Genomic DNA, 27,922 nt, shown 5'->3' with positions numbered 1-27,922 from the left:
CCTGCCTTCAGCAAGTATCCTGTCCAGTTGGTTTAGCCAGAATCCTCCTTAACCCTGATGTTTTCTCTTAGTAATCTTCCATCCACTGACCTCCCACCCAGCTTCTGGGTTGTAAACTTGTCCTTATTAGAGTCAAAATTCAGTCCAATCTCTCTCCCCCACTGCAGGACCCCATTGCAGCTGTCCATGGCCCTATGACCATGGCTCTCTTTGAATAAAGTTGGCCTTACTGTACCATCTCTAACTAGTGTCATGAGTAATTTTTTCTTTAACACTGGGAAGAATCCTTGACCTTAGAGGTGGGGTAAAGCCAGCGTTGGGAAAACCTGCGCACTAAGCAACACAGTTCTGCCTGCAGGGAACGATTGCGCAACTGGTACCTGGGCCTGGGCTCCGTTGGATTGGAGACTTAGACTGGGTCAGAGTCCCCCGCGTCGCCAGGGGGCGCTGCAGGCCGCTCCCCGGAAGCCCTCATTCTGCGCGGCTGAACAGCGCCAGGTGCCGGACTCCTCTCGCTCCCGGAAGAGGAGCTATGAACCCGTAAAGGCTCGCTGTGAGACAGCCGCGGTGGCGGATACCGCCGAAGCGAAGAGCACCGAGGCCCCTGCGTTCGGGTGGTGCACCATGGACGAAGCTGGCAGCTCTGCGAGCGGCGGGGGCTTCCGCCCGGGCGTGGACAGCCTGGACGAACCGCCCAACAGCCGCATCTTCCTCGTGATCAGCAAGTACACGCCCGAGTCGGTGCTGAGGGAGCGCTTCTCGCCTTTTGGCGACATCCAGGACATCTGGGTGGTGCGGGACAAGCACACCAAAGAGTCCAAGGGCATTGCCTTCGTTAAGTTCGCCCGCAGCTCGCAGGCCTGCAGGGCCATGGAGGAGATGCATGGCCAGTGCCTCGGCCCCAACGACACCAAGCCCATCAAGGTGCGGGTGCCGGGGTCGGGGTGCCCTCGGGGGAGGGAGTGGGCCTTTCGGACCTCCCTTCACCTGCTGCTCTGCGGGGGTGAGGGAGGCGTGGAACGTCCGTTCCCGGCTGCTGACTAGGCAGCACCTGGCGTGGGGAGGGGGCGGCTTTGAGGAGAGGCTCCCCTCCCACAAGGCTGCGCCGGGTTGCAGGGAAGGCAGGGGACGGGATGCCGAGAGCACGTTTGTCCCCGAGAGCGGACCCGGCGGCCGCCGCCACCCGGTGGCAGAGCAGCAGAGGCTGGGCCTCCCCGCCCCCTTGCCCTTCGTTATCCACCGGCTCTTGAGTCAACTGCCAAACTCGCCCTAGCCCACTTTAAGGACTTTTCTCACCTTCCTCTCTCAGATGCCCAGAATTTCCATATATGAAAAACAGAAAAACTCTACTTTTCCTCAAGTAGGGAGGAAGCATAACAACTTGACGAAAGTACTTTAAACTAGGGGCCTCTGGTGTGGGACGTTTTCCCAGTACCAGACGAAAGAATGCATGTATATAATACTTAAGTGCAGGAGTTTAAAACGGCCACTTTACATGTTCATCGCATTTTGTGATTTTGAAAATTATTTTAAATGAGCTCTGTTTCTGAAAGTGTTAATAGCATGGATTTGGTTCTTGACTCTTTCTGTTACTGCAACTTTTCTTTGAAAGCAGACCAAAGTAAACTGCCTTAAGAAGTGCCAAGTCATTGAGATAATGACACATGGCAGGAAGGGTCATTTTGAGGGTTGAGTTAATCTATGCTTTTAGCACACTGCCTCGCCCACGGTAAGCCCTTGTTATTGATCGGTAGTAGCCAGGATGTCACTGCTTACTCTCTGTGACCTCAAATCAGGCCTCAATCCTGAGAATCTGCCGATTGCTTAAACAGTACTCTTCATCTGCCCCATGTAAATAGTTGCTGTGTATGTTATTCTGCTGGTACTTTGCACAAAAATATTTTCTCAGTTAAAAAAAATTTTTTTTTTCCAAATTGAGAATGGTATTAATATGGACTTATGTATAAATAAAGGACTCAGAGATATTTCAGTCTCTGGAGGTCTTGCTCCATCCACAAAAGAGGAGCCTGGAAATATACCGACAACACAATAAACAATCCCTCCCACTTCTCCACACTTCTTCGAAGTATGTCAGAATAGTACTGCAACAAAAGTAATTATAGGGCTATAGCATACAGGATCAGGAGTTGGCAAACTTTTTCTGTAAAGGGCTGGCTAGTAAACATTTTAGGCTTTGTGGGCCATTTACCGTCTCTGTCACATATCCTCTGTTTTTATAGTCCTTAAAAACTGTAAAAACAGTTATTTCATCGTGGGCTATATAAAAAATGGAGCTGTAGTTTGCTGACCCCTGTACTAGGCTGATGAGTTTCATTGCTTTCCAATTATGACTTTAGTGGAGAGGGATTTTATATTTTTAGTATAACATGGCCACAGAACCCATGGGCAACTCAAAAAAAGTACCATATTTGAAATAGATGGACCACCTTCCCCTGATGAATATCTACAAGAGAAATTAAAGGCCCAACACCGAAATGTACCTTTATTTTACCACAGAGAAATTTAAGTTCTTGCTCCCAAAAAGAATTAAACTTTACAATTTTGTTTTTTACGTTTTTGACTATTCAGTTTTAGCCAGAAGGTTGTTTCGCTAGAGTGCAGTGGCTTGATCACAGTTCACTACAACTTCCACCTTCCAGGCTCAGGCAGTCCTCTTACCTCAGCCACCATCCTGAGTAGCTGGGACTGCAGATGTGCACCACCATGCCCAGCTAATTTTTTTGTTTGTTTGTTTTAGATGGAGTTTCGCTCTTATTGCCCATGCTGGAGTGCAGTGGCATGATCTCAGCTCATTGCAGCTTCTGCCTTCCAGGTTCAAGCAATTCTCCAGCCTCAGGAGTAGCTGGGATTACAGGTGCCCACTACCATGCCTGGATAATTTTTGTATTTTTCGTACAGACAGGGTTTCACCATGTTGGTCATCAGGCTGGTCTCGAGCTCCTGACCTGAGGTAAGCCACCCGCCTTGGCCTCCCAAAGTGCTGGGATTACAGATGTGAGCCACCAGTGCCCAGGCAATTTTTTAATATTTTTGTAGAGACAGGGTCTCACTATGTTGCCTAGGTAGGTCTCAAGCTCCTGGACTCAAGTGATCCTTCCATTTCAGGCCTCCCATTTCAGTTGTGACCCACCACACCCTGACAGCCTAGTTTCATTCAGTAGCTGCAGCTTGAGCCATCTTCCACTGGAACACTGTTGTGTTGTTTTCAGCATTTCCAGTTAAATTAATTCAGCTTAAATATTTCTCATGTACTTTGCTTTGCAAAATTTCAAAGGATCTATAAGACAAGAATATTATCGTACCAGGCCTTGTTGGGGGGAAACCCCACAAGAGCCAAGGCAAGGGTCTGAAGACCTCAGTCTGTTCTCATATAAATATTGAATTAGAAAAGAATTAGAGATAATTACATACTTATTCCTATAATAATCACATAGCTATTCACATGTAATCATAAATATATACATATATACAATCATATAATCTTTAATTTTATTAGTAAGTGTCAGGTCATGAAGTATGGAACTGAAATGGCATTGGGAAAGAGGTGACCTTAAGGCAAGATGCTCTAAGCCCTCCTTCACACCCACATAAGGGCTGCTGGAGGGCGCCTCGGCTATGCAGCAGCGCCAGCGCTGTGAAAGTGCCCACTCTTTAGCCGGCTGGGGAAGGAGATGTCCAAAATGGCCAAGACATCTCCTTCCTTGGGGGAATTGGAGGAAACTCAGCTCTTCCAAGCCCTTGTAGTAGCCCTCGCAGCTGTCAGGGAGGCCTGCGGTCATCCAAGGGCTTAATTGTCTCTATGTGATGCTGTGCTTCAGTGGTCACATTCCATGTCTACTTTCACGTTCTGCTTCTGCACCTGGTTCTTCTCTTTAGGATAAGAATTAGTAATAGTAACATAAATTTTAACATCCCTGATATTCTTGACAAATATGAAAAAAGTGCTGACACATTAGGTTTTCTCCTTGCCTTGGCTTCTTGAAAATCCTGAGCTCCTGTTTCCAAGACATGTGATTTACCTGACCCTATCACTGACCACCATTACCTCACCCTACCTACCCTGCCCCCTGCTTTGTACTCAATAAAAGTCAGAGTGTCCAGGCACTTGGGGCCTTGCTGGACTCTGCACTTTGGCAGTGGACAGCTGGACCCAAACTCTCTTTTCTCTATCTCTGTGTCTTGTGTCTTTATTTTCACAGTTTCTCGTCTCCACACCTGTAGAGAGGGACTCACAGGACCCTATAGGGCCGGACCCTATAAGGCCTCAGCCAGAAAATATTGTCCAAGTAAAAGTTATTCTGTGACTAGCTATGTTATCTGGTAGAAAGGGGAAAACATAGAAAATATAAGAAAAAATTCTTGGCTTTAGTTTTTCAAGAATGCTTCTTACCTAGAGCCTATGAACACCCATAGTCTGTGAAAGTAAAAATTAATGGGAGAAATCTACCATGAGGAGGTTAATTATTTTACATGTGTTCTACATATAGACTGTCTCCTTTATCAGAGATTTGAAACACCTCAATCCTCTGAAATTTAAAAATTTGTGTTCTGATGGCACTTCCAGTCTCATCTTACCTGAGATTCTTTTTTTTTCTGTAGTGTCTTTGCATATACTTCAAGTTTCCCTATTTGTATTTTCCTATTTACAATTTATTACTGGTATCAGCCGCAAGACTTTCTATTGGGCCATTTCTCTGTTACTGAATACCGCACTCATATAGTGCTTGACATAGTATAGATTTATTGAAGGAATAACTAGAAGTAGACTATATAGGGATATGTCTCTAACCTTGTGGTTTTCTTAGGTGCTGCCACCTACTCTGGAATTTCGTAGGGTCCAGTTTTCTCATGCTTGAACGATACAGAGTCCGCTTTACCAGCAGTAGATCGGAGACCAAGATACAGAGCCCCCTTTAAAGGAAAAAGAAACAGACAACAAAAGGGCCCTTGTTTATGGTGTTTTAATTAATTGTATTTCATTTCTTCAAATTGCTCTGGCTAAAAATAAATGCAAAAGTAGAAATACGTTTGGGAAAAACACAATGCAGAGATTGGTATTACATAAAAAGTCATTGCAGGCCCAGTGAAGTGGCTCACACCTATAATCCCAGCACTTTGGAAGGTCAAAGTGGGAGAATCGCTTGAGCCCAGCAGTTCATGACCATCCTGGGCAGCATAGCGAGACCTCGTCTCTACAAATGATAAAAAATCAGCTGAGCGTGGTGGTATGTGCCTGTGGTCCTAGCTACTTGGGATTCTGAGGTGGGAGGATTACTTGAGCCTAGAACATTGAGACTGCAGTGAGCCATGATCACACCACTACACTCCAGCCTAGGTGGCGGAGCAAGACCCCATCTCAAAACAAACAAAAAAACACAAAACTCATTGCAATAAAAATTGCTTTTGAAAAAATTTAAGAAGTGGGAAAATAGTTAACATTATTTTGGGGGTTTTGTTTGTTTCTTAGGTTTTCATTGCTCAGTCCCGATCATCTGGAAGTCACCGAGATGTTGAAGACGAAGAACTTACAAGAATCTTTGTTATGATACCAAAGTCCTACACAGAAGAAGATCTGCGAGAAAAATTTAAGGTACTTATGTTTTCTAACCAGTTAGCATGTGTGATAACTCACAGTCCTACATAGGTTGTATGGGTACTAAATCTGAAGTGTTGTTTGAATAAGGTCAGTAGAGTAGTCATGGGGAATTGCATAACTGTTTTCATAATTTTCAATCTACTCTTTAAATATTAAACCTAGCATAAATTAGTTTTTAAAATTGAAGATTATATAAAGTCTGAAAAGTAGTAATTTTAGTCTCTCCCTGCTTTATTGTGACAGTAGAGATTCACAGAAATGAAGTAGAAAGCTCTGAGACTTTTAAGCAAAGTCACAGGTAGTAGGTGGTAGAGCTGTGATTTAAACCCAGACTCTCAGAGTCTGGAGCCTGTTCTTGGTCTTTAAAATTTCAAAGGACTCTCTAATCACTCCCCTCTATTGCCTGTCATATAGAGGCAAATCAGGCAGGCCTGAATGTGTGAACTGTATTGTCTAGTATTTATAACAGGCCTATGGTATGTTGATATGGTACTACTCATTCACAGAAAGTCTTACTCTTTGACGAATTTCCATCCTAAAATTGGGCCTTTGAAGGAGTTACATATAAAGAAGAAAACCAAGTACAGCTCTGACCTATATAAATGAAATTCAAAGATCATTTTAAGTCTTTTTAGCCATTAACTTATGCGATGATAAGCTTTCACAACAATTATTAAAAAGCAATTTTTAAATTGTTTTGAGTTGTAGTTTTATCTTTTTTCTACTAATCCTTCCATGAATTGGGTGGCAATAAGCAAGAAAGAAAATAAGTAGTTAACAGTAATTTTCAAACCTCCTCTCCTACCACAATTGAGAATTCAAAAAAATACTTCAAAAATAACAAATATCAGAAATATATATTTCATACTTTCTCCAGTAGTAAGAAAAATGTTTTTTACCTCAAATATTTATAAATTTTTATCTTTTCCCGAATGAACAAATATGACACTTTATAGTAATTAAGTTGCTAATTAATTACTTAAGAATTTATAAGATAAATAATATCAATGGTTTATAGTGCATATTTCTTTGAACATTAAAAGTAAATACTACTGCATATTTCTGAGAATAGTAACTTTCTGAGTGAACCAGTGTATTTTAAAGATATCCTTTGAAAAGCAGTCCTTCTAAAGAATACACAATCATTTATGCTGCTGTTAGAAGACAGACAAGTTATTATAGCTAATGTTCTTTGAGTGTTTAGTATGTTCTAAGCCCCATGTAAGCACTTCACATATTTTACTTCAGTTAACCCTTAAACAACCCTGTGAGGTAGAAACTACTGTTAGTTTCTTTTAATAGATGAAGAGGTAGGCACAGAGAGAATAAATAAACTGCCTAATAAATAAGTGGGTGATCCAGGATTTCAATCTAGAAAGTTTAATTCCAGAGCTCTGGCTCTTAACCACTTTTGAGCAAGACTTTGGAGCTGTCCAGACCATGTACAGATTCTTCCCTTTTTTTTCCTGTGGCTTTGTCCTTGTTTGAATTCTCTAAACCCCAGCTTCCTCATCTCTGAAATAAGCAGTATAAAATATCTGCATATTTTATACTGCTTACTTCTTTCTTTGCATGCAAGGGTCACATATAAACAAATTTTTGCTTCTGAAATACTCTGTTCAATTAATTGTAAGTCCCCTAAGATAATGTCTTTTAACTCTCTTAGGTGTATGGAGATATCGAGTATTGCAGCATTATTAAGAATAAAGTCACTGGAGAAAGTAAAGGTTTGGGCTACGTACGATACTTAAAACCATCACAAGCTGCCCAAGCAATAGAAAACTGTGATCGAAGTAAGGATGTGATTGTTTAACATTGTTAAAAACTTCTGTAAAAAATTCTGATTATTCTAAATAAGTGAATTTAATATTGGTTTTTGCTAATAACCATATCTGGTAATGTAATTTTAGTAGTAGGTATTTAAATACATGCAGTCCAAGGATGAAAAATACCTTGGGGCTATGATTAAACATTCATTGAGGCACTATTTTGAAGAAATAAGAGCAACTACTTTAAGTTAGTGAAGTACAACCCACTTTGGCTATTATTTACAGAGGTTTTGGATTTTTTTTTTTTAATGTATTTTAGCATTTTAAGTTTTAAAAATTGACTTACCTTTTCAGGGTTTTAAAAATATTCTTTATATTTGTTTATATTTGATCTACACCCCAAAGAGTATACAGTATAACTAATAAACATAGGTTAAAAATAAGATTTATAAGATGTGCTAACATAAGTAATTAATATAGCTAGGGTTAATTTCAAGCTAGTGTGACATGAATTTGATCTTCTGATCTTGCTGTATATAGAAAGCATAAGAATTTTAAATATGTCATGGAGAACATTCTTTGTTGGTATACTTCTAGTTAGGTATATTGACCTTTAGAAATTAGATGTGGAATAATTAAACTACAGGATGTTAGGACATTATAAAAATCTATGTGTACTGGAAAGAATTACTGTGAATCAGTAGAATTCTTAGATACCCCTAAGGTACATACCAAAATTTTCTCTTAGATCCTTCTAAATTTCTCATTTAGCTAGCACTAATTGAGTACCTATGGTATACTCATCAATATGCTAAGTGCAGGGATACAGATGAAGTATATGGCAGCCCTAGCTTTTCAGGAATTTATAGCTATATTAAGTAGCCAAGATCTAATAGTCAAAAAAAGTAAAGAATAATGGAAGAACTTTTTTTTGAAGGCTGTTTGAAAGCAAGAAGTATGTGTTTTTTGTCTGTCACTCCAAGTATCTAGTACAATATTAGGCCCTCAATAAAGATTTATTAAGCTCTCTATAAAAGTAACTGCCATTTATAGTAGACTCAATAAGAATTTGCCAAATGAAAAAAATGTTTGTAAATGTATGGTAGAGTCTATCAATGGTGAAAAACAAATGTGCTGGATGAGCATGGAAACGCATGCGGAGTGGGTAGGACTTAGGTCTGGTGCTGAGTAGGCAGGACAGAAGATGACAGCAGTGCTAGCAGAGGCACAAAGCCAGGAGTAAACATGTCTTGCTTAGTGCTGTGAAGGCAGCTGTCTGAGTAAAGCACAGTATTTCTGTTGAGACATTTTGAGAGACAGTTAACTAGGTACATTGGAACCATATATGGGAGGTTAGGAAAAGTTCAAGGTTAGTCCACTTTAGGATTCTTTTGTAGATTGTCTGGAAAGATTAAAGTAAGAACAGTTTATCTAACCACACAGATTTTCAGAGAAGAATTCAAACTGGCTGGCTTTATCCTTTTTTAAGCCACTGAATAATGTGAAGAAAACTGAACCCTCCATATACACATAAATGCATAATAAGCATTTTGTTTAAAGTTTCAGAGGGTTCCTAGAACCTTCCCACCTTTTGAAGCTCATCCTTCGACCCCTAGTTAAGAACCCTTGATCCAGAAGAACAGTTAAAGGACTGTTGTAATTAATTGAAGAGAATCTAAATTAAAAATAGAGGCAGGGAAGTTAGAGTGGAACATAGCATATTCCAAGTGTGTGCATTTTAAAGGAAGAATCTTGGTGACAGGTTAAATATGAAGAAGCCCTGCAGGATTTTGATGTTGAGGAACTTAGGTGAATGGATGACGATGTTATCTGTAATGGGGGAGATTGGAAGGGATAGCATAGAATTGTTGATCTTTCATGTCTACATTGATCTGTAATTTGGGATACTTGCTATTTCTCATTTACTCTCTGCCATCTTCCAGAAAGCAAAGAAGTAGATCTGGTAGAGATGGCCTTTGTATAGGTTTTACTTTGTACAATTATATTTATAAAGCTGAGTCAGGCACTAGCAATCAGGTATATTTGCAGGTATGTTAAATTTGCTATGAAACTTGAAATTCATGGATTTTTTTTCAGGTTTTAGAGCAATCTTGGCTGAACCTAAAAATAAAGCATCTGAATCCTCTGAACAAGATTATTATAGTAATATGAGGCAAGAGGCTTTGGGACATGAACCTAGAGTAAATATGTTTCCATTTGGTAAGTAGTCTACCTTTACTTTAATAATATAATGTAGTATGTGCAATCTAATTTGGGTTTTAAAAAATACTCTGTTATTAGTCATCTGTAAATTTCACCTAGTGAATAAATATCTTAAATGTAGCTTTTTATTTCTAAAAAGTGGCTTATAACTCCTAAGATTCTTAATATTTAACACTTATTTTGTTTAACTGATTTCTAACTATAGTTTTCTGTTTAGTTACTCATCCTCATATTATAAACTATTGCCACTGCCACATATCACTGTCACGTTTTTGGGTGAGCTTCTGCCTCTGTGCAGCTGACGAAAAACTTAAAAAGACATATATAGATATCCTCTCAGTATGAGTCCCAAAATTTTGTCCCAGAACTACTGCTGCTTTAAAATTAGGGCTACAGAAAGGAGAGGAATGGCAAAAGTAGAAGCTATAATAGAAAAAAAGAAAATGGGTGATGAAAGTGAGGCCTATGAATGTTATTTGACATAAACTTTCAGGTAAAATTCTTGCTGTATTTCTCAGTTTTGCATACTAAACTTATTTCTGTGAAATGAGACTATGCATTTCTGCTTATATTTCTTCATTAAAGGTAGGGCAAAGGGGAAGAGTTGTCTCTTTTCTTGTCATTAGTCCCATTGGTAGTGCTGATGACCAGAAGCATACTACAAAATACAGTGCCTTTATTCAGTACAATGGACTCTTGGTTTTCTAGTATTTAAAATGTTAAGTGAATTGTTGGCTGTGTAGAAATCTAAAGATTTACTTTTTTTTGTATTGTTGGAGAACAACAATCTGAATTTTCAAGTTTTGACAAGAATGACAGCCGAGGCCAGGAAGCAATCTCCAAACGCTTGTCAGTTGTATCAAGAGTTCCTTTCACTGAAGAACAGCTTTTCAGCATTTTTGATATAGTACCAGGATTGGAATATTGTGAAGTTCAACGAGATCCTTATTCAAATTATGGTAAGATAATGTTCATATTAAAATACATATATACACAGAGTTTTGTTAAAATGGCTTTTCTCTAGTAGGACTTTTATGTCAAATACTGCTCATGTAACAGGAATTTTATCTTTCCTTTTTCCCTACTTTAGACTTCAAATTATGGTGATACCTTAATAAACAAAGCCCTGGAACATATCTCCTTTTTACAAAATAGTTCACTTGAAAATATATTTTAACTCCCACAAAATATAACATTCTGTATTTCCAGTTGCACAACAAAAAAATACCTCAGGATAGAGCCTCTGTCTCGATGAACTCTTTTGGTTAATATTAGGCAAAGTTATGAAACTCACAGTATTTCCTCCTCATTCATCCCTAGATCTCTTTCTCTTAAATATGTACCCCTCATTCTCTTCATTCCAGGTATCTGAATGCCCTACTTCTCTCTCTGCTTCTTCCAATTTCAGTGGAAGCAAGACTCTAATATCAGCCATTTGAATTTATTAGTTAATTGATTAAACCCATTATCTAGCGTTAGTCAACCCATCTTTGTGTTTTAAGCTTTTGATTTTATTAAGGCTCTTTGTTAATGCAGGCATTGTGGCATAATGGGAGAGTTTGGTGTTCCATTTTGCATCAGAATCAGGTACAGATCCCAGCAGTGGCATGTAGCTTTGAGACCTTGGCAATTTGCTTATCCTCTCTGAGCCTCTCTTTCCTCATATGTAAAATGGGATCATTGATACCTTCTTTGCCAGGGTTAGGTAAGAATTCAAGGTAATGTATGTAAAATAACCTAATGCAAGTTCTGGCACATAATAGGGCACTCAGTAAATCGAAAGGTTTTTTTTTTCTTAGTTAGTGAAATAACATTGTCCCTCTCTTTTTTTTTTTTTGTTTTGGAGACGGAGTTTGGTTCTTGTTACCCAGGCTGGAGTGCAATGGCGCGATCTCGGCTCACCACAACCTCCGCCTCCTGGGTTCAGGCAATTCTCCTGCCTCAGCCTCCTGAGTAGCTGGGATTACAGGCGCGCGCCACCATACCCAGCTAATTTTTTTTGTATTTTTAGTAGAGACGGGGTTTCACCATGTTGACCAGGATGGTCTTGATCTCTTGACCTCGTGATCCACCCGCCTCGGCCTCCCAAGGTGCTGGGATCACAGGCTTGAGCCACTGCATCCGGCCACATTGTCCCTCTCTTTAACATCACCCTCCTAAATTGAAATTTGTCCCTTTGATGGAAATCTCTGCAAAGGAATGTAAAATATGTGACTTGTGATCTGAGATTATCTTTTCTCTATCTTTTGGTTTTTCATTCAAATCATTTTTACTCTCCCTACTGCTGCAGATATCCAGGATGAGTATATATATATTTCAACTATCACTTCTCATTTTGTTTCCTACACGGTATGGTTGGAAAATCTTGATATTTCAAAGTAGATTCCAAAGAATAAAAATTTAGACTCGTAAGTATATTGGTGTCATATAAGAAAGCCAGTACCCTAAAATTAAATTTATTAGATAGAATGTATGTTAATATTCCATTTTCCTTAAAATATCATGTTCATTTTTTCCCTAAATCATTTCTTCCTTTTCTAGGAATACACCTACTGCACACATGTATATCAGAATTGTGTTTTCTGATACATTTGATTCTGTATTTACTAGTTGTGTGATGTTAAAGTTCTAAATGGTTTCATTTTTGAGATACATTGTAACATAGGCCTTAGGCACTCAATCTGCTTTCCTGTTTCATTTCTATATATTTTCTATTTTAGGTCATGGAGTGGTTCAGTATTTTAATGTAGCGTCAGCTATTTATGCAAAATACAAATTACATGGATTTCAGTACCCTCCTGGGAATCGAATAGGTGTTTCCTTCATTGATGATGGAAGTAATGCAACAGAGTAAGTACCATTCCAGGAGTGTCTAAAGCTGAGCTTTGAGTGTATATGATTGATAGGACTTGAAGAATAAAAATAGAAAACAGTTGACCTCTTAGGTGAGAAAGTCACACAAAACAAGTTATTGTTAAAGACTGAATATTTCTAGTTTTCTGTAAATTATCAGTTATTGTCTCCAGTCTCCTTAGAAAAATGGCAACACAGATGGTAGCTGCACAGCTTGCATCAGTGGTGTGGAATAACCCAAGTCAGCAACAATTTATGGTAAGTAGGTAAGAATTTAATCTTCGTAATATATCAATAGTATATAAAATAAATATGAAGAAAAAATGTACTTTTTTGATTACCTATATAAGAAAATTTTCAGAGCTATAGTGGAAGACCACATAGATGCCATGATACATATCTGTCTTTAGCTCTTGGCCAAAAATCCCTAAAGGGCATTTTTTTCTTTTTCTTGTTTTCTACCTGTTAACAGCAATTTGGAGGAAGCTCTGGATCACAGTTGCCTCAAATCCAGACAGATGTTGTACTTCCATCATGCAAAAAAAAGGCCCCTCCTGAAACTCCTGTGAAAGAAAGACTTTTTATTGTGTTTAATCCTCATCCTTTGCCTTTAGACGTATTAGAAGATATATTCTGGTAAGAAAATTACACTTTTTATTATAACATATTTATGCTAGTAATTTAAGCATTCTCCTAATCTAGACCCTTCCTTCATCCAGTACCTATCAGGTAGAGAGGATTTGTTCTGTGGTTTTAAAAACTACTTAAAAAAAATATATATTTATGTATATATATATACACATATATATGTGTGTATATATATATACGTATATATATGTATACGTATATATATATATACGTATACATATGTGTGTGTATATATATATGTATATATGTATATATACGTATATATATACACACACACACACACACACACACATATATATATATATATAAAATTGCGTTTTAGGTTTTGAGGTACATGTGAAGAATATGCAAGATTGTTACCTACATGGCAATGTGGTTTGCTGCCTTCCTCCCCATCACCTGTATCTGGCATTTCTCCCCAGGTTATCCCTCCCCAACTCCTCACCCCCTGCTGCCCCTCCCCTAGTAAAAACTACTTATTTATATCATCTTTTTCAATTTCTGATCGTTTTCTTCTCTTATTTATCAAGCACACATCCTAAGGCTCCATATAGAATTTCTTGCTATTTTGTTTTGAAGACATGAAATGGGCCAGGCCCAGTGACTCATGCCTATGATCCCAACATTTTGGGAGGCCAAGGTAGTGGGAATCTTGAGCTGAGGAGTTCAAGACCAGCCTGGGCAAAATGGCAAAACCCCATCTCTACAAAAAATACAAGAATTAAACAGGCATGGTGGTACATGCCTGTGGTCCCAACTACTTCTCAGGATGAGGTGCAAGATTGCTTTTACCCGCGAGGTCGAGGTTGCAGTGAGCCAAAATTGTCCTACTGCACTCCAGCCTGGGAGACAGAGTGAGACCCTTTTTATTTGTGTGTGTGTGTGTGTGTGTGTGTGTGTGTGTGTGTGTGTGTGTGTTTAACTAAGCATTGTCTGTTTTGTTGGTGCATTGTTGTATCCTTAAGGGTTATACAGCCGCATTGTGTAAACGATACTTGATTATAGGGAAAAATATATAAATGCTTTTTATAAAAAAAAAAGAAGAAGAAGAAGAAGAAGAAGAAGAAGAAGAAGATCTGGCTGGCTCACACCTATAATCTCAGCACTTTGGGAGGCTGAGGTGGGCAGACACCTGAGGTTGGGAGTTTGAGACCAGCCTGACCAATGTGGTGAAATCCCATCTCTACTGAAAATACAAAATTAGCCAGGCTTAGTGGTACATGCCTGTAATTCCAGCTTACTCAGGAGGCTGAGGCAGGAGAATGGCTTGAACCTGGGAGACAGAGGTTGTGGTGAGCTGAGATCACACCATTGTGCTCCAGCCTAGGCAACAGGAGTGAAACTGTCTCAAAAAAAAAAAAAAAAAAAAGGAGGGGGAAGCTTCTTATTTTTGTGTTTTTAACATAACTTCTTTCTTCACTTTTTCTTTTAGGTCTTTTTCCCATCTGCCTTATAAGAATGTTAGTGAATTAGATAGATAGGAAGCTTGTTAAAGAGCTGCACAAAATATCAGGGACATAATGTGGTTGTATGTTGAGGCTCAAAAGGAAAAAAAATCAGGGACATGATTCAAGTCTTTTTGACCTTTATTTAACCGATGTATTTAGTTTTTTTCTTGAACTTCCTCTTTCTGCAAGGCAGGAACTGTGTATGCTAAGTACAAGAGACATTATATAAGCAAAATGTTAAATGGACAAGACATTATAGTTCTTGTCCTCTTAGAGCTGATCTCATGTAGGAAACAGATAAGTAACTAGAAAATTACAACCCAGTGTGATTGGTGTTGTGATTAGGAATGTGTAAAATACATTGGGGGAGCAGTTAACCTTAGAAACTCTGAGAAGCCTTGAAAGAATGAAGGTGTATTTGGAGACCTGAAAGATGAAAATAATTTTTCTACAGGTGAAAGCTGGTGGTATGCATGGTTATTTCTGTCATAGAGATTGTAAAAGAAGAGCTTTTAGATAGAGAATTTGAGAGTGTTTGGGAAAATGAAACTAAAGAGTCCAAGGACTATGTCAGAAAGGCTCTTGAGCTATATTAAGGAATTTGTTGTCATCCTGGAGGCAGTGGGGAGCTGCTGAGGGGATTTTTAGGGAGTTAGTGATCATATTTAGATTTTAGAAAGATCACTCAGAAGACAGAGTAGAAAATGGATTGAAGAGGGACAAGCCCAGGGGTTAAGGAAACTAGTGAAAAAGGAATTAGATTAAGGAAAAGATGATGGTCTGAATAAGAAGAGAGACCTGAAAGAGAATGAATAGAATTGACTGAGATGTTTAAGATTGGCAAGAGTTGGATATCCAATCTGAGGAGAAGGGTGAAAACGGAGTCGAGCATGGACTCCAAATTTTAGACCTGAGCAGCTGTATTTATCAATTTTGGTTGCTTATTTTTTCACTTTGTTTCAGCCGCTTTGGTAACCTGATCGAAGTTTACCTTGTGTCAGGAAAAAATGTGGGCTATGCCAAGTATGCCGATAGAATAAGCGCGAATGATGCCATTGCCACTCTACATGGAAAGATTCTGAACGGGGTGAGACTTAAAGTTATGCTGGCAGATTCGCCAAGAGAAGAATCTAACAAACGGCAAAGAACTTACTGATTCTTGAGGTAAGCCTTTTTTAATCTGAATTTTAAAACATACTGAGTAAGTAGTATAGCAGGAGGAATATGCATAAGTACTTTAATTATGAACTTTTCTTTTTAGTGGTTTAGAAGTTGTCAGTTAAAAGAGCTTTGCAACTATTTAAACTTTAAAAATTGTTGACATTTACTAGAAGAATGGTTTTGCCCTATCAAATAAAATTAGATATCAATTTAGAAAGATTAATCATTGGTTTTTGTTTGTGAAATCTTAGATTTTAAGAATTTGACTTTTTTACTATATGTGCTTACATAAACTTTTTAATTGTCCAGTGCTAGAATATAGATTGCTTCAAAAAAAATTAAAATACTTCTAAAGATCTTTCACTTGAAGAATTTCTGTCTTGAGTTATGAATTGAGGTAATTTATAACAGTCTTTTATAAAGATAATGTTTTGACTTCTCTCTAATGAACTGTCTAAAAGGCAATAAATAATATATCATTTTTGGACCTTCTGAACCTAACTGTTGGTATTTTCTGGACTTATATTTGTGAGTTTGTACATTAAAACAATACATTCAGAAAATATTCTTGTGTGCATATATGTGTTTTTTAAGAAAACCTGACAATTTACCAAAAACTCTTTATCTATTGTAAATTACAATATGTACAGCCATATGAATTTCATTTCCTATTTTATTTATTAGTTTTCAAAAATCAAACTATAATTTCTTTTACTGTGACAGTTTATATCTTTGTGGTTTGGGGAAACATTCTTTAAAGTTTGGCTTTTTTTATTCTGTAAAATAATTCTAATTTCAGGGGAAGCTGTTTTCCTATTCCCACAAACCAGATTTCTAAGTCTACTATAGGTCAAATGCAGTAGATGGCAAGCACTTTGAATTTAGTTGAAGTTATTGGCTTGAAACCTTTATTTTTTTCACTTAAGATTTTCTTTCTGATCAATTATGTGAGCTAGCACATATGAAAATAAATCCTACCAGGCCTCACTTCTGATGACCCTTCCTTTCCTAGAACAGGGCACATGATTAGTCCCTCCTTCATAGAAGGCATTTGACAAGAGAAAAGTGCCCATTGGGCACATTACATATAATTCTAATTTTTAAATGTTTTATTAAGTGACAAATCCACTGTCATTGTACCATACATTGTTAGCAGTTTAACCCTGGAAATATTAAATTGCCAGTGAAAAAGAATTAGCGAGCATTTTTTCCTGTTGATGAATAAAATGTTAAGAATGAATTCTATTTGGACAAGCTATTCTATAGCATGCAAAAAAATGTGTTTATTCCAGTCTGTGAATATTTCAACAATAGGAAATAAACAGTTCTTGTTTTTACAAGACAAATCTTTGTCCTTAAAAATGGTAATAATATAGACTTCTCAGTATAGAATAGTATATAAATTACTCTTATGGTTGAACCTTTTCTAATGATTACTTACATGTTAAAGAGAATATTGGGCTTAAAATAAAAAGCCATTTAACTGTGACTGGGCTGGTGTCTATGCCTTTTAAAAAAAAAAAAAAAATGCATAATCTCTCTCTGTCACCCAGGCTGGAGTGCAATGGCCTGATCTGGGCTTACTGCTACTTCCACCTCCTGGGCTCAAGCAGTCCTCCCACCTCAGCATCCCAAGTAGCTGGGACTACAGGCATGTGCCACCATGCCCAGCTAATTATTAATATTTTTTGTTTTTGGTAGAGTCAAGGTTTTGCCATGTTGCTCAGGCTGGTCTTAAACTCCTGAGCTCAAGCCATCTGCCTTTCTCAGCCTCCCAAAGTGCTGGGATTACATGTGTGAACCACGGCACCTGACCCTCTTTGTCTTTTTGAGGCCCAGTTTGCTCTTAGGGCTATTCAAAGACAAGTCAACAAAATTCCTTGTAAAATGAAAAAGGCTTTTCAAGTCTAAGCTAAAACTCGTACATTTGTAGCTTCAGTGAAACCTTTGAAATGTCCTTTTATCTAAAATAATGATATCCAAATGATTAGAAATTAAAAGTATAATGACATAAAACTACCTCACGACCAGCTGGTACTGTGAGAACTAAGCTTTATAAAACCACGTTTTTCCCTTAAACTCATGCAATTTCCTACATATTCAGCATGGCTGTTCATAAAAATTTTAATCTATCATTTTTCCCTTTTTTGAACTGTTACACATATTCAGGGCAGAGATAAAGTAGGGTCAGGTTAACTGAAATGGTTATTTGGATAGGATATGATTAGCTACACGGTTTTGAATTTCTTCTAATTGCAGCATGGCTTTTAAAAAATTTTTTGCTGCGGATCTTCTATTTACAATGGACTCCATTATGAGATTCTTCTTCTTTGTTGGTGTATTAAATAAATATATTATCTTATTTTAAGGTTCCATAAAATACTGTGGAAGACTTTCCCAAATTTTATATGGTTGTGACAAGTTTTTTTGGGTAGGTGCACTTTTTTATTTGTTTCATTAATTTTTAAGAGGCTACAAACACAACTCATGAAGGCTAGTTTATTTTGTCTCTGAGGTATGGGCCTGGTATTAAGTGAGTCATTCCTAGGAGATAGAAACAACTGATCTAAGGATATAACTTTGAAAGTAGTTGAGTTCTATTTCGAGATGGGTCTGATAACCACAATGTAATTGTCTATTTGAGGAAAATAGAAATTTTAGTATTTCAGAGCATCAGATTTTTTATTAATTCACAACATTTTCCCTCTAGAAATTCAGTACCTGCATCACCCTTCTGAGTAAGTTTGGTTTTATTTGGGGGTGCCTCTGATTAAGCAGATAACATTGGGTATATTGAAATAAAGGAACAATTCCTAAAATTTTAGGAATACTACAACAGCTGTTTCCTTTCAGGTGATGATTTTCATACTTGTGTTGTGTTCTTTCTACAGAACAAAGACTAAATAATGACATAATCCTCAGCTGACTGACTGAAAATGTGACTGGACGCATTCCCTGTGGACAGTTGACAGCTTTTTTTTTTCATATACCTGATAGTCTGTGTACAGCATTGTTTTGTCCGGGAAGTAGGGATTGCTGACATGTATTTTTGAATCCATACATTAATGCTAAAATGAATATAGTAGTTGTTCCTTAGAGCAATATGTTGTTACGTGTAGCAGAAATAAAGTTTTCTTTGCCTAACTAAATCATGACTTATTTATGTGAAAGACAATAATAGAAAAGTTTAACAGGCAGTCTTTAGAACTTGACTAAATGACTTATTTCATTTATTTTGAGATGCACATCTTTCACATTTTAACACCTCTGGAAGTGGAAGCATCTCGATATGAATTGTATGGCTTAGTGTAGTTGATAGCCTTTTTTTCTTCTTTAATAAAATATGAAAAGGTGCTTTTTTCAATCAACTGCTTCTTAGAGTCAAGAAAATATGGTAAACGCTACTCAATCTATACATCCAGGTTAACTGTTTACACTTAATCTAAGAACAAAAGACAAATCATTACAGATATTTTATACCGTATTTTTTTTTTAGTTATACCAAAATGTATTGGTAAATTTGTAAAGCTCTTTTAAGATTATTAAGCAACAGTGTTAAAAAAATTAAAACTTGTTGATAATAAATTTAAATAAATCTCAGTGGCTTTGGGAGATGGACATTTTTATCTTTATAGAAATAATGGCCACTCCAAAAATATGACATGTAAGGAATTTTCAAAACAGACTACAATAGGAGGTATAGTCATTTTGAAATTAAAGATTAAAAATTAGGGCCGGGTGGTGGCTCACCACACCTATAATCATGTCACTTTAGGAGGCCGAGGCAGGAGGATTGCTTGAGCCCTAGAGTTCAAGGAGAGATCAGCCTAGGCAGCACAGGGGGGCCCACTCTCTAAAAAAATACAAAATTAGCCAGGTGTGGTGACATGTGACAGTAGTCTCAGCTACTCAGAAGGCTGAAGTGGCAGGATTACTTGAGCCTGGAAGACTGAGACTACAGTGAGCCACAATAGTACTGCTCCAGCCTGGATGGCAAAGTTAGACCCTGTCCTAAAAATAAAAACTAAAGATTAAAAATTAGAATCTATTCTGCTTGTATTTTAAAACTGTAGCCAAAAAATGTTATTAGCTTTGTGGTTGAATTATATGTATCAAAAAGATGTATCTAAATCAAGCACTTGACACTTTTTATAAAAAGGTATTATAAATGCTAAACATTTGTTCAAACAATTATCTCCTCATTATACCTCTCATGACTCAAACTAATAATGATGAAAGATTAAATTCAGCAATCTTGGCCTGACGCAGTGGCTCACACCTGTAAACCCAGCACTTTAGGAGGCCAAGGCAGGTGGATCATGAAGTCAGGAGATTGAGACCATCCTGGCCACCATGGTGAAACCCCGTCTCTACTAAAAATACAGAAATTAGCTGGGTGTGGGGGCTTGTGCCTATAATCCCAGCTACTTAGGAGGCTGAGGCAGGAGAATCACTTGAACCCAGGAGGTGGAGGCTGCAGTAAGCCCAGATTGCACCACTGCACTCCAGCCTGGGCAACAGCAAGAGTCTTGTCTCAAAAAAATAAATAAATAAAATAAAAATAAATTCAGCAGTCTTAATAGAGTATCTTATACTTGGACATCTCCATTGGAAAACTAAAATCCTTTCCTTTAAAAGTCAGTGATTGGCTGGGTGCCGTGGCTCACATGTGTAATCCCAGCACTTTGGGAAGCCGAGGCAGGCGAATCACGAGGTCAGAAGTTCGAGACCAGTCTGGCCAACATAGTGAAACCCTTCTCTACTAAAAATACAAAAATTAGCAGGGTGTGGTGGCACATCCCTGTAATCCCAGCTACTTGGGAGACAGGAGAATTGCTTCAAGTCGGGAAGTGGAGGTTGCAGTGAGCTGAGATCACGCCATTGCAATTCAGCCTGGGTGACAGTCTTATCTTTAAAAAAAAGTCAGTGATTTTAGCAAATTTAGATTTAAAAATGTCATCTTATCTTCACAGACAAAACTGCTGACAAGAATTGGACCAGCTATCTTTCTGTGAGCCAAAGGATGTATTTTAAAAACAAAGCAAAGCTGGGTACAGTGGCAAGTGCCTGTAGTCCCAGCTACTCAGGAGACTGAGGCGATAGAAGTGCCTGAGCCCAGGAGTTCAAGGCTGCAGTGTGCTGTTACTGTACCTGTGAATAGCCACAGTCTTCTGTTTCTTTGTTTCTGATTTAAAAAAAAAAAAAAGGCAATGAAAAACCTAAGTGAGGGGAGTTGTAGATTAATTGCCAAAAAATAGGTATAATTATACCCAAACTCATTTACTATACATATGGTTCAGTTTTCACAGATTGAGATTAAATTGTTCCTTACAAGTCATTGGGCTCTGCCATGTAAGTAATACTTGAATTACCTCAAAAATGTTTCTGCCAGGTGGTTAATCTAAACAGTGTAAAAGTAACAGTTATAGGAAGGAGCTCTCTACCTCCTACCTGAGTCCATTGCATCTTTGGTTAATCTTCACAATTGAGACAAAATCTGATTTCCTACAATTTTCCCCTGTTAAAGTATTTCACTGGGCTTTCTAGGAGAAATTGAATCTGTCACATGTTAGCTGTCATAGTACCTGGCCAGCCCTCCACATTCTCTGTTCAGATTAAATGATCCTGGTTTCTCCCTTCTGCAAGTCAGGCAGCCAGTCCCAGCAGCTGTGGTAAGAGTAAGTTACCTTATCTAGGTGTATTTCTTTGAATCCTAATATAAATTCTAAAGAGATCATATGATGCCTCTCTACCTACAAAACACTTTTCGTTTTCAGTACAACCTGTTTTGTTTTCTTTCCCAGTTGCATGTCTCAGTAAACAATGCTTACTTCCGCTTCTGCGTGCATTTCATCTTAATCCTCTCAGTTATTTAGCTTTGGTCCTGTCTTTCTGTCTTTTGCAGTTGATCCCTAAAGCTGTATTTTAAAAGCTAGAATTTCAAATTTGTCTTAGAATGAGGAAATTCTAGAACCTAAAAATAGCATTTAGTAATCTAGTTGTTTATTTCTCGCCTTAATATTTACTTTTCAGGAGCACTTTGAGTATGATAACATAATATATAAATATTTAGATGCTCAGCGAATGTTAGTTATTAAAACTGCTAACAGTGTTTTATTTGTATATATTTATTTTTTAAAAAAGTTAAATAAGCAGCACAGCTCAGTAAACCTCTCAAGCATGTAGTTAAAATGAGAAATAACATTTAAAATAAGCCTGATCAAAGCCTTTTTGTAAATTCATCAAGTGAGGTCTTGTATACTAGGTTACAGGTACTGAAAGCAACTGTCAAATTTGCTGCTTCTAAATCAACACGTTCCAAACTATGTTCCTTGGAATACTAGAAAGAGTTTTTCATGATTAAATACACTTAGAAAATGTGCAGTATTTTTTTAGTTCCACAGATTTCATCTACTATAGATAAAAAGGTAGGGAAAAATACCCAGGAAATTATTGGTCTAAAATTTTAGCTTTCTCTGAACTTTATTCTCTCTCAATTGGGATCCTATTCGGTATGAATGAAGCCATACACAAATAAGGGACTTTACCACTAGGTGGTAGTAAATACTGGTGATAAAGTGCAGCATTTCAATGTTAATTTAAGGCCCTGAGATGGAAATGAAATGATGGTGTTTGAAATGCCTAAAACTGTGCTTTTTTAAAGGAATTTTATTCATATTGCACAAGCTGGAGTGCAATGGTGCAGTCTCTGCTCATCGCAAACGCCTCCTCCCAGATTTGAGCAATTCTCCTGCCTCGCCTCCTGAGTAGCTAGGATTACAGGCATGCATCACCACACCAAATAATTTTATCTTTTTAGTAGAGACAGGGTTTCTCCATGTTGGTCAGGCTGGTCTGGATCTCCTGACCTCTGGTGATCCGCCCACCTTGGCCTCCCAAATTTCTGCGATTACAGGCATGAGGCACTGCACCCAGCCAAAACTGTGGTTCTTAAACTTTGGTGTCCACAGGAATCACCCTTAATGTTTGTTTAAAATACAGGTTTACTGGTTCTTTAGGTTTGGGGTGAGTTTTTGAACAAGCTGTGGTTATGATGGGGTGGTCAGTGGCATTCACTTTGGAATATACTGGCCTAAAGGAGGTTTCATATGTTGGACCTTAGGTTGAACTATTGTAAAAGTAAGGCACCAAGAAGTTGTTTCTTAGTCTTTTTACCTTGGGCATTTTTTAGAATTATGCATCTGGTTTTTCCTCAGTTTAATATCAGTAAATATGCATTGCATTAAGAAATTGAAAAACACAGTCTCATAAATAACAAGTAATAGGCCAGCATTTTTATTGATGTTCGTAAGGGATGATAATTGTTTATGCCATTCAAAGCTTTTATCTAATATTTTTTATTTACATTTATTTTTGTGAGTATTGTAAAAAAATTACCAAAGACTGGGGCTCTGAAGAAGTACATAGGTTCATGTTGTTTGAAATGTCAAAGGAGTATGAAGGAGATGTAATTATCATTTCCTAAAAAACTGAAATAGAGCCGGGTGCGGTGGCTCAAGCCTGTAATCCCAGCACTTTGGGAGGCCGAGGCGGGTGGATCACGAGGTCGAGAGATCGAGACCATCCTGGTCAACATGGTGAAACCCCGTCTCTACTAAAAATACAAAAAATTAGCTGGGCATGGTGGCTCGTGCCTGTAATCCCAGCTACTCAGGAGGCTGAGGCAGGAGAATTGCCTGAACCCAGGAGGCGGAGGTTGCCATGAGCCCAGATCGCGCCATTGCACTCCAGCCTGGGTAACAAGAGCGAAACTCCGTCTCAAAAAAAAAACTGAAATAGAATAATCAAAAGGGTACAGAAATACCTCTATATGTATGTGAGTGTTCTTACAGTCCTAAGGTGAATCTTCTTGTAAAATGATTGCTTTTTTGACTTATAGGTACATTTTAACTTTTAGTGACTTTAATAAATACTAAAACTAAAAATCAGTGAGGGCAAAAACCATTGAAATCTATTGCCTTTTCACCTAGAGGTATAGCTACACACAGGCTTTGTTCCATATGTGGATGGTAAGCACTATTAAAAATCAGGGCAATTATTTTTACATATGATTTCAGTAAAGAGAAAACCAAAAAGGTCATCCTTATTAGATAAGAAGTTCCATTTTAATACCTGAATTCTAATAAATGGATTGCATTGTTTCCTTTTCTAGAAACAGTAGCTCAAGAACACATGGATCCTGGGAACTGAAGGTATGGTATTGGTAGGAGATCAGACAGCAATATTCAGTTAAAATATCAAGGTGTAGTTCATTCATTAATGACCATGCTTTGACTTTATTTAAGATAGAAAAGTTTTGTCCTCTGTAGAAAATGTAGCTCCTACTATACTTTGAGAAAGTTACCAGGCCCTGTGAAAATTTATTTGAGTGGTTATCGGAGAAAAAGGGAGTTCTGTGACTGTCATATATGAATTGAAGGCAGTATCTAGATGTCAAGTCCATGTGAGCTAGCCAACCTAAGCTGTACCACTGTGGTACTCTTAGAAACTGCCTATCTGACCACAATGCTGCAGTAGTAGCAGAAGGAAGGCATCAGGAGACCATTTTTAAACAGTTGTTTGTATATGAGGTACAAAACTCAAGAACTGTGTAAAAGGCAAGTGCCGGTAGTGTTGTCTCCAGAAATTGGGGGAAATACTGAGCACAGAAGAATAACCAAAGTGCTTCTCAACAATAACTTCTGTGAAACTATGTTTTCTGAATTCTTCAAATTCTTTTCTGATTTTGTAAGTACATGATATTACAACTCCCTGCTTTATTTGCTCATATATTAATATTTTCTAGCAGTAGCAAGACATAGGTAGCAGCATTCATTAGCTCAGAGTTGTTAAGGGTTTTGTTTGCTTGCTTATTCTGTTTCTTTGTTCATTTTTTAATGCTAGAAAAAAATTAAAGTCATCTACTTTAAAATTATGTTCTAATTTACTAGAAGATGTGATATATAAAAGTATAAAATTTCATTTTTTTCCTTTCTTTGTCAACAAAGCCTATCTGGGTCAGGTGTGGTGGCTCACGCCTATAATCCCAGCACTTTGGGAGGCTGAGGTGGGCGGATCACTCTTGAGGTCAAGAGTTCAAGACCAGCCTAGCCAACGTGGTAAATCCCTGTCTCTACTGAAAAAGAATACAAAAAAACTAGCCAGTGTGGTAGCAGTCACCTGTAATCCCAGCTACTAAGGAGGGCTAAGGCAGGAGAATCACTTGAAGTAATCCCAGCTACTAAGAAGCTGAGGCAGAGGTTACAGTGATCCAAGATTTCGCTACTGCACTCCAGCCTGGGTGACAGAGCAAGACTCCATCTCAAAAATAAAAATAAAATAAAACAAAGCCTATCCATTGTGTTGGGTTTGCGCCCTAGGAGATAATTTTTACATTCTTACATCATTTTTCCACTGGCACAAAAGACTTCCTCCCTATTCTATATTAGTACCTTCATAACTTAATGTAAGTGCGAGCATGATCATTTGAAGAAGGTAGAGAAGAAGATTATAATCTGTTGCTTGGAGGACTGACTTTAGAAACAATCTACAATAGTTGCTGAGAGCACTGGACAGGGTGAGCTGCTTTGGCAATGTCAAGACTGAACCAACATGGCAAAAAAAGAGTGTACTAGCAAAGATAGCACCTACTTTTGGTTTATCATCACCAACTTCTACCAGTTTTTATCTACCAATAGGTACCAACTTGGCTTATTTCTTTCACCAGCAATTTCTAACAGGACTTATCTCCTAATAATTTTAGCCTAAATCTGGGAATCATAGGCAATAAGGAGTCCATACCAGGTACTGTAATGTCATCCCTACAGTCTTATTTACTATGTTAACTCAAAGGAGATATTTCACACGCAAAGAAAATGGAATTAGATCTCTCTTACATCATCCTTAAAGATTAGCAATGTGCCTGGAATACCCAACTTCTACCAATTAGCTTTTAGCTATTTGTAACAGGAATTTATCATGTCTTCTAGATCTTGTTGATATTATTAGTCTTCAGTTCCCAGAAAGTGAGTTTCATATATGGTACCCACATTGCCTTCTTGGGTCTGTTTTTTCATCTAGAAAATAAGAAAGATAATAATTAGTAGTGTAAATACAAGCCACTGCAAACCTCCTCTCCCAGTGTTCTATAAAAATATCCTTGAAAACATTAAATAGGAAGAAAATTCATGTCAATCATAGAAACTTAGGTAAGAATAGTGGAAATTAGAATTTCTACTAAATCAAAATTTAGTAGAATACCAGTAAGGGGTAGGATTTTTAAAAATGGCTGACTCCAATTCGACATCAGAACATCTTGTTAATAAAACAAGATGACACCTTAGTCTCCCGTCTTCTAACACTCCATATTAACTTAGATATGTGAAAGCTATACTATTGATTTGAGACAGCTATTGAGTCTTGTCATAATAGGCTTCTGTCTGCATTCCTTCACTGGTGGCCCTGAAGCTGCACTATGTTGGAGGTTTCCTTGACTAAGAGAACCATACCTGGCATTCACCTCCGTAGGGGAGTCATAAAAGATCCTGCCTCTGACTAAAAGAGTATGAATGGCAAAGGTGACATCACCAGCACAAAAAGACCTATTAGCTTCTGCACATCAGCTGATCTAAATCAGCTGATACTTACAGATGGGGAGCAGGGGGTACGGAATGTTCTTTTCAGCTTCTTTGACTTGAGAACTTTTATCTTATTGCAAGGAAGTCCCTTACCCTCTTCTATCCTAGATCTGACAGACCTCCTGGAATTTCCTGGGGGAATGAAATGAATCTAATGCCTCTGACCACCTGCTGGGTAGACTGTGAAAGAGCTGAAAGCAGTATTCCGAGTCTGACAGTTCTCTGCAATTGGCCTAGATAACCTCATTGAGAAATAAGTAACTAAATGGGCAAAAGATTTGAACAAGCACTTCACAAAAGACCAAAAGAGATGGCAGGGGTTTTGTTTGGTGGGGGATGGTTCTTTTGTTTTGTTTTTGGGTTTTGTTTTGTGTTTTTGGCAGAGGACAGGGATTGGGTGGATTCCTTTTGTAAAGAAATATTAGAATATTCTCTTTAATTTGACAGTTAATTAAGTTTAAGAATCTTTTAAAACTCAGAATGTTCAACCATATTGGTCATTAATGAACTGCACATTAAAACTACAATAAGATACCCTAACAGTGGTATGAACAGCAAGAATTAAAATGTTGACAATACTAAGTACTGGTGACAGTGTGAAGCAGTGAGAACTGCTGGTGCAAGTGTAAGTTGGCTCAACCACTCTCGAAAATGTTTGACAGTATCTACTAAAGTTGAACATATGTACCCCCTCAACTCAGCAATTCTACTTCAGGCATATATCCAACAAAGATGTGTACGTATATGTACCAAAAGATACATAGAAAATGTTCTTAGTATTATTCACAGTAGCCTCAAAGTAGAAACAACCCCAATGTCCCTGAACAGAATGCATATAACACTCTATAGCAAGGAAATGACCTAACTCTTGCTACACTTAATGATTTGAAGGAACCTCACTAACATAACGTTTAACAAAAGCAACCAGCCAAGAAAAGATGTGCTGTTGTATTCCTATTTACAGAGTTCAGAAACAAGCAAAGCATACCTTTGAGCAGCTGGAATGGGGAAAGTCACAAAGGGAGTTATGGTGTGCTGGTGATCTTCTCTTTCTTGACCAGGATGGGGATAACTGATCGTCTTTTGAGCTGTATTCTATGGAGTATGCGTTTTTTATTTATCTTTTACTTCAATTAAAGTTTTTCTTTCTTAGTGAATAAAGCAAAAATCAGCATGAGGCTGGTGAAACAGACAGTTCTGCAGAATGAGAGAATAGCAGTGTCCTGAAGCATTTAGAAAGAAGGCGTTTGTAGCCGGGCACGGTGGCTCAAGCCTGTAATCCCAGCACTTTGGGAGGCTGAGGCGGGCGGATCACGAGGTCAAGAGATCGAGACCATCCTGGTCAACATGGTGAAACCCCATCTCTACTAAAAATACAAAAAAATCAACTGGGCATGGTGGTGCGTGCCTGTAATCCCAGCTACTCAGGAGGCTGAGGCAGAATTGCCTGAACCCAGGAGGCGGAGGTTGCGGTGAGCCGAGATCGCGCCATTGCACTCCAGCCTGGGTAATAAGAGCGAAACTCCGTCTCAAAAAAAAAAAAAAGAAAGAAGGCATTTGTTCTTC

At 38.0% G+C, this 27,922-nt stretch overlaps 1 protein-coding gene across 1 annotated transcript; it reads left to right on the top strand.

The window, feature by feature from the left end:
* The first annotated feature begins 468 nt into the window (after positions 1-468).
* On the top strand, positions 469-27,908 carry RBM45 (RNA binding motif protein 45). Its single transcript, XM_074399421.1, has 9 exons — positions 469-924; positions 5,489-5,611; positions 7,284-7,410; positions 9,484-9,606; positions 10,389-10,568; positions 12,330-12,459; positions 12,636-12,720; positions 12,935-13,098; positions 15,522-27,908. Exons 1-9 carry the CDS (start codon positions 625-627, stop codon positions 15,712-15,714), a joined length of 1,425 nt encoding a protein of 474 aa, XP_074255522.1. The 5' UTR covers positions 469-624; the 3' UTR covers positions 15,715-27,908.
* The last annotated feature ends 14 nt before the right edge of the window (positions 27,909-27,922 follow it).

The sequence above is a fragment of the Saimiri boliviensis genome, chromosome 5 (genome assembly GCF_048565385.1).
Source record: "Saimiri boliviensis isolate mSaiBol1 chromosome 5, mSaiBol1.pri, whole genome shotgun sequence".
Taxonomy (NCBI): Eukaryota; Metazoa; Chordata; class Mammalia; order Primates; family Cebidae; genus Saimiri; species Saimiri boliviensis.
Note: the sequence above shows the minus strand (reverse complement) of the source record. Positions and strands in the feature narration are given on the sequence as shown.

Coding starts and splice junctions, on each gene's coding strand:
- RBM45 (XM_074399421.1), top strand. CDS start 625: ATGGACGAAGCTGGCAGCTCTGCGAGCGGCGGGGGCTTCCGCCCGGGC. Junction 925..5,488: donor ACGACACCAAGCCCATCAAG/GTGCGGGTGCCG, acceptor TTTGTTTCTTAG/GTTTTCATTGCTCAGTCCCG. Junction 10,569..12,329: donor AGATCCTTATTCAAATTATG/GTAAGATAATGT, acceptor TTTCTATTTTAG/GTCATGGAGTGGTTCAGTAT.